The sequence below is a fragment of the Typopeltis vanoorti genome, chromosome 11, assembly GCF_054136105.1.
Source record: "Typopeltis vanoorti isolate ZY-2024b chromosome 11, IOZ_Tvanoo_1.0, whole genome shotgun sequence".
NCBI classification, from domain to species: domain Eukaryota; kingdom Metazoa; phylum Arthropoda; class Arachnida; order Uropygi; family Thelyphonidae; genus Typopeltis; species Typopeltis vanoorti.
The window spans coordinates 72,790,054-72,797,797 of NC_143559.1; the positions used below are offsets into that span (position 1 = coordinate 72,790,054).

Consider the following 7,744-nt stretch of genomic DNA (forward strand, 5'->3'; position numbering starts at 1 on the left):
AGTGTCCAGTAGAATGACAATAGGCTCTTACCCTCAGGTCATCAATTAGTACACATGACATCACTTTCTGTGTTCTCACAGGATTATGGCAGAGACATGCCTTCACAGCCCTCACAAGCTGTTGCATCCTAATGAGTGTAGTTGACATGTTCTTAGATGGTCAGATACATCTTCTGTATCATTAACAGTTAATAGTCTGATATGCAAACATCTTACTGACCTGAGTGTTTTTAGCATGTAACATGTGGCTACATTCCAACCTTGTGAAGTGCTATTACAGCTACATAGTTCTTGTATCTTCCCACTGCATATTAACCTATACAGCTAGACAACTCTCTCTCTCAACTAATAAACACATGAATGTTAGCTGTACACAGCACCACTAATGGAACCACACAGAATGTGTGTGTGCAGAAGTTTTAATAGTATTTATGATAAGACTGTATATTTAGTTGGGAAATTATTGAGCATTTTAGTTATCTTACATTAGCTGCTAAGGTAGTGCTTTTTAGAATTGTCTGTTATTGTTTAATTGCTGTTCTGTAATCCTGTACTGAAGATACCTATGACACCTAGGCAAAAATTATATACAATAAATAAGTTTTAATGTGAATTTTCCCTCCATTTTTATAGTTATTATTATTCTAAAATCTTTGCTACCACTCTGGAGATACTGATAGGTCAGTAGTTAGACATATTGATTTTTGCATCACCCTTGTACAACACAACAAAAAAATTTGAAGGTGTATTGAAGGAAAAAATAACAAATGTATCCTTTTTTTTTTTTTTTAAATTGTTTTGATTTTTTTTTAGGTCAAGCAGGGCATTCTGTTTATAAATATGTACCGTATGGACCAATTGATGAAGTTCTTCCTTATCTCTCTCGACGTGCACAGGAGAATCATGGAATTATAAAGAAAACGGAGAGAGAACGTAGTCTTTTAAAAAGAGAATTAAAAAGGCGTTGTCTAAGTAGAGAAATTTTTCACAAACCAAAAGGAAATTATGCACCTGTATAAAATAATAAATGTCAAAAATATCCAAAACACAATTAATTCTGATATACTTCATAAAGTCATAACTGAAATTGTTATAAATCCCAAATGAAATTTCATAAAAGAACATATTCTGTTTTTAAAATAAAAATTTTTAATAATTATGATTATGTGAAATGGAAGTTTTTTTTTTTTTTTTTGCATGCCCTGTTGTAAAATTTTGATAAAATATAATTATGAAATCAAATATGACAAATGCTACATAAATATGTAGTATTTCAGATGTGTAAACATTACCTTTTTGTACTTTCTGTTCTCTGTTAAGATCTTTAAATCCATATTAAAAAAAGAGGTGATAAATTTTTGAATATATAAACATTTATAATAATCTGGATCTTACAAAACTAGGAGTGGTATACTGATAAAATACAGTTTATTTATAAAATGTAAATATGAATTTGTAATGTTTATATATAAGATATTTTTGTAGATTTATCTTCTACATTTGGAATATTTTTATGGAATGGATAAATTTACTAGCACTTTCACAGTTCAGAAAAGAAATGGTTTTGATGGACTGATAAAATTTTTAGACATTGAGATGTTCATGTGGATTTTTTTTAAAAAGATGTTTTCTGCATATAACATAGAATGAATGATGTAGCATCATTTTTTTTTTTTAATTTGTAATTTCAAACTTTTTTCTGAAAAAAATGTGCTATATATTAAATGTGTATTGAAAGTATGTTTTAATTAATACTGATTTGAAACATAATAGCTTTTCAAGCTTTTTTTTTGTCATGGTCAACCTGTTTTTTGGTAGTCTGAAATTCAAATTAAATTATTCTGAATCTCATGTTCAGCACTCGTGTTTTGTCTGAAACTCCATTCCACTGGAGGAGGAGAAGAGAAGGTGATATGCATTTGTTAAAATCTCAGTCAGGCCATTTATATTTTTGAAATATATGTCTAACATTAATTGTATTATATCCAAGTGATTTTGTCAGGTATAATGTCAGGAATGTTATCTTTTTAATGATTAAAAATGTACTGTTATTTATTTTTCTTCACTAATTCTTAAAAGAATCTCAAGTATTTGATGTGAAAAATGACTTGTTCGTTTCACATATGAGCAATTAATTTTTTTTATATATATATATTTTTTTAATACTATATTTAATGCTTTTCCCCCCTTCAAATAATGAAAGTTTCCTGAATGGTCCTTTTTTTAATTAAATTATATGGTGTTCATTTCACTTAATGTGAATATGAAAATTCCCATGGAATTCTAGATTTTTATTGTAAAAGATGTGATTATTATCCCAGCGACAAAATACCAAAATTGTTCAAAAGCATCTTTTAAATATTGATGTTGTGTGAACAGTTTTTAAGGATTCAATGTGTACTGTGATGATATTCCTTTACTTATGTTTACATTCATGAATTGGCACATCATTCTGTGAGTCATTTACTGCTTTTTTGCAAACTTTATTTGGAGTTATTTAACAAATGACTTGTGAAGCCTTGGATTATTATCCTGTTTGTTTTATTTGTAAAATTTGTGGTTGAAGGATGATATATGTAAAAAAAGAAAAAAGAAAAAAAGTTGTTAAATAAACTGTTATTAAAACTTGTTATTAAGCTATTGTTAGTTATAACATTTTGATACCCGTTGAGTATAAAGTTACTCGTTACATAAATAATCCATTAAAACAGCCTTAATAAAGGAAATTAAATGTTAGTTTAATCCTTTCAGTATTTCATCTTTGTCATGGGACATCAGTGTAAGACTGAATTTTTTTTATATGGTGCACAGAAGTGAAATTGTTTAGACTCAATAGCTTGAAGTTCTAGGAAGGACTATTCCTCATGTGGTTGCTTGCTAGTAGCCTTGACTATTGGATTAGTATACCTTAACATTAGTTTTTCCCACATTTATTTAAAATAGGGCAGTTTTTAAGAACACAACACTTGCAGATTCTAGAAAAAGTTGTCTTTCAACTTGCTGCAATGAAATATGATGGATTTTTTCCATTTAATTCTTTTGAATTTTGTCCAGGGCATGTCTGCTAAATTTTTATGTGAATTCCTGCCCCAAAATTAACACATTAGTATTAGAACCTTGGGGTTAGCTACAAGTAGATAATCTCTAAAGACCAAAGAGGGAACGTTTTTATAAGTCGCTTCAGATCTCTAGTAGGAAGATGGTGGTCTCACACTGGACAGAGTGAATCTGTCCAGTGCGAGACCACCATTTTGCTGCTGGAGACCATTCTTCTGGTTTGCCTATAATATGCAAGCGTACCCTTTTGGCATTCTGTGTAGATACCTGGAACTAAAAGAGGAATGATGTTGATTCTTTGGCAGTCAGTTAAAGGTAAGGATAGTTCATTTTTTAACAATTTATTTACACTTTTACAACAATTTTCACTTAAAAAATTGCTCTTCATAAGTTTCTTCTTTTCTGACATATCTTAGCCTCCATAGCGCAATTGGAAGAACGGCGGTACATTATGCCCTTCGATTGGAATAGGCCTAAGTTCGATTCTCGTCGTGACGGGAGGAATCTTTATCTGGACGATTTTCAATCAAAGGTGAGTTAGCCGATCTCATAACAGAGGTAGCAGGGTTTTTTCTTGCAGAAACTCGGGTTTTTCATCCCGCATACAGACAAATCGGTCCTTCAGAACACACACAATTTACAGACATAGAATACCAGTTGTTGTGGTGGTGGAAATGGGCGGTAGATGGCGTTGATGGAGACGATTCGTAGTAGAGGTTCGGTGTAGTGGTTTCGCGGGAGGACACTGCGAATCTCATCGCGGACTTATTGGAGGTGTCAGGAATAATAATAATTAACCTTCACGAATCTATTTTACTAAAGTATTAAGCTTAACATCAACAATAACAAAAAATTTAAATAAATTAATTCAAGAATAAAATCAACAAATTCCTGATATGTAGTCGGGGGGGGGGGGGGGGGGTATAAGATATTATGTTAGTACTACATGGAAAGTTTACATCATTAACAACTTGTTATCAACAATTTTCCTCCAAGTCAATCTGTTATCTGTCAAGACTCCAACATTATTAGATCTTATTTTTCTGTCTTATAAGGTACTTTTTACTGTATCAATCTGTTCTAAATCTTGGTCTTCCTCTGTCTTTTTCTGACAACCTGGCAAAGAACATTTGTCTCGCTAATTTTTCCTCTTCCATTCTGTTTAAGTAGCCATACCACCTGAAATTAATTCTGCTAAATTGCTGGCAGGTTCTTTCCTAATATTCTCATCTTTAATATGAAATTTTCATTGATACTATATGTTCACTCTTGTAATTTTTTCAGATCCATAAGTTAAAATTGGTTTGAACACCGTCTTGTATATATCTAATTTAGTGTTTAAACTAATTTATAAATCCATATAAATTTATCCAGCTGACTTCCTACCATACCAGCTTTACTGATTCTGTTGTCTATTTCCATATTTAATTTACCATCTTCATTAAAAATTGTACCTAAATAGTTGAACAATGGCCAACTTTTCCTTTTTTTTTGTTGTCAGCTGTGTTCTATAATACCTCAAAAAATTCCTCTTTCTTTAGTGGAATCTTATGGGACCATAGGCTCAAATAAGTCTCATTGTTCAATTTCCCCATTGTGATATTTGCCCACATCACTACATATGAGCCAGGCCCAGACTCACCATCTCATTTGACACTTTATTTATTTCGTATGGGGTTCCTCCCATCCCTTAGGGGAGGTGATAATTTTAAACATGCCATTTAACCGAGTGAATTACTCTGTGTGTGTGTGTGTGTGTGTGTGTGTGTATATATATATATATAATGCTTATCAGGAATATGAATAATGCCCATTATCTAACACATCATTTGGAATGCAACCAGATTTCCTGATGAGTGGTAGAGACTGGCTCCTTCCCAATTTTCAAAAAAATAAAGAAAGTTTACATTTACAATTATATCATTTGGAGAATGGAAAGGCTTAATAGACTGTTATACAGTATTACATGATTGTTCAATAGGAAGTAAAGCCACTTCCATTATTATAGGTATTATTTCTGGAAAAATTTCCATGTTACTCCTAGAAGTAAATATTTTTATGGCTATTTAGCCTATTTTTGTTTAGGAGTACCCCTTTTTTATAATGTCATTGGCTTCTATTATTGTTTGTCAATCCAACATGATTTTGTGAACACCTGTTTTGCACACATGCACCAACAGTAATTAGTGGACCTCCTGCCTATTAGCCTGAGCTTCATGGAGGTGCCCGTATAACAGTAGTAGTAGTAGTAGTAATAATAATAATACTGCTGTTTCAAGCGAGTGATCACTGAAGGAAGATGTGTTTTATTGAAAATTCAGAAGTCATTATATGCAGTATTATTACTGTATGACTAGTTTATTCTTCAGTGTTGATACTCAAAGTTGCACTGGATTTATGAGTGGTTTGTGGGGAGTGGTACACTTTATTTTCGTCATTACGGTTATCACTTCTGCTTGGTTTGGTTTCATCTGTTATAAAATCTGTTTCTGATTTAATCTCCTTGAATCAATCATTGTTTAGATTTTTCTTTCTCTTTTTTGTTAGCAAACTTAACATTTCTTAATTTGCTATGAGAAATGGGGGAAAATCGAATAAATCAAACCTGTGAGTTGAAAACCAGTATTGAAGTATCCATTTAATAATTCAATCCCCCCCCCCCCACACACACACACATACCATTCGTCTCTGCAGATAAATGATGTGTACTTGGCCAGAAAATGTTGATGTTATGATATTGTACAACCATCCGTTGTAGGAAGATCATTTGTGAATTGGGATGGCATAGTCATTTATTCAAAGTGGACATATATTTTTTCTTTTTATTTTGGGCTTCGATATAATGCGATTCTTGTCTACAAAACTGCAGATTCATATGGATCAAATATATCAAAAAATTTCGAAGATACTTCGCATCCATAAATATATTACCACTTTTACACTTCAATAAATAAATGCAAAATACATGATGGTATCAGGAAACATTAAATGGAACAAGAGATGCAATTGGACTGTTAAGAATAAGTGAAAGAAGTTAATATCTGTTATATAGATTTTGAAAAAGCTTTTGACTTTGTAAAATGGGATAAGATGGTGGAAGTAATGGAAAAGATTGGGAAGACAGAAGATTAATTATTTCACTATATGAGACTGTTAGATCTGAAATAGGTGACTTCAAATTTTACATGACGTCACCATTCCAGAATCTAACAATTAACAAGAAATATATATGCATACTTATCTTCCAGCACAGTATAACTGATTTTTTTTTTATAACAACACCTTGTATGATAAACTGTGAATTATGTGAATTTAAATTAATGTATCTATATGTCTAGCATGAATGTAAGTCAGCAAAAGGGGCAGATATGAGAGAAATCATTAGTGAAATATTATAAATGAAAGAATGCGTATTATTCAGCAACATAGGGCAAAGATCGCCCTAATACTAAGAGCAGTGTAAGCACCCGCGGGCATCACATCTGAGAAGACATCATGACGCATACATTCCCGGAAGTCCCGTATGTTGATCGGTGAAGTCACCCAGCCTGAGACAATGGGTGAGACGATAAGAGAAATTCAAACTCGGAAAGGTGGCGTTCTAGGGGAGCATATAAAACCCGCGACTCGGAAGTAAATCCCTCCTTTTTTTCTTGTTCCTGCATTTCTCTTCGTGTGCTCCAAGAGTTCATCGCAGTTCAGCTCTCATTTTTGAGGGCTGACTTACGAAAAGTTCGGGCATGACACCGCAGCAGATTTCGGCAAGATCAACCACAGGCCGTCAATGAGAAGGTCATCGACATAAAACCTTAGCAGAGAGATAGCACCCAGCTCAGGCGAGCACCTGTAACCCACGTGGCGATAAGATCGGGACAACCAGAGTCGTAACAAAGATGGAAGGACAGAAGAAAACCGATAAAGAATAGAAGTACTCTCACTTGTTCTAGCCCCTTTCGAGAATATTGACTAACAGTGTTAAGAGAATGCATCTTAAAATTTGTAATTGAAGAAAGAGTGAACTAAGATTTATGTAAATGACTATGCTTTAAAAATGAACTTTAAGAACTTTCAGTTAGAGATTCTGTCGTAATTAATCAGAGAGAGATTATTTATGTGCTAAAATGCCTTAATGTCCAATTGAGCGGTAATCAAGAATGTATTATATGTTGAGTTATTGAATTTGCTAATATTTTGAAGTCAATGCATAATGGTTTTAAGAGTGAGAGTGAAAGAATGGTAGAAGCTAAAATTAGATTTGATAACTACTTTAACTTGTATGGTATTATATAATGAGTTTAATAAATATTTTGATTCCTTACATGTGTTTCTGATCATGATGACTGACCCTTCATAAAACATCGAACCTGTGATCGTGTGTGCGCGGGGATACCTCAATTGAAAGTAGTAGGGCACGACTGCAAATAAATAGCCAGAGACCCAAGGCTTCTAAGAATTCAATTAACATTATTAGTGGCACCTGATATTCTATGATTAACCTAAAGGCTGAGTTTATCTCTAGCCTTAATTAGAGATAAACTCAGCAGATAAAAAATAAATTTTGCCTGAGTGACCAGGATAACTCATGGAATTCAGGGAACAGGTAATTTCTGGTGGCCTTTAAAAGGTTAAATTACGTAAATAACTACTTTAACTTGTATGGTATTATATAATGAGTTTAATAAATATT

The 7,744-nt window shown here is 32.7% G+C and overlaps 1 protein-coding gene across 1 annotated transcript in view; it reads left to right on the plus strand.

The window, feature by feature from the left end:
- The window catches only part of LOC150101725 (proline dehydrogenase 1, mitochondrial-like), a 234,074-nt gene extending 231,434 nt beyond the window's left edge, over positions 1 to 2,640 (plus strand). The window contains exon 13 of the mRNA XM_090399897.1: positions 814 to 2,640. Within this exon, the coding sequence (XP_090256023.1) occupies positions 814 to 1,019 (206 nt within the window). The 3' untranslated portion in view covers positions 1,020 to 2,640. The remainder of the gene's footprint in view (positions 1 to 813) is intronic.
- Positions 2,641 to 7,744: the final 5,104 nt, after the last annotated feature.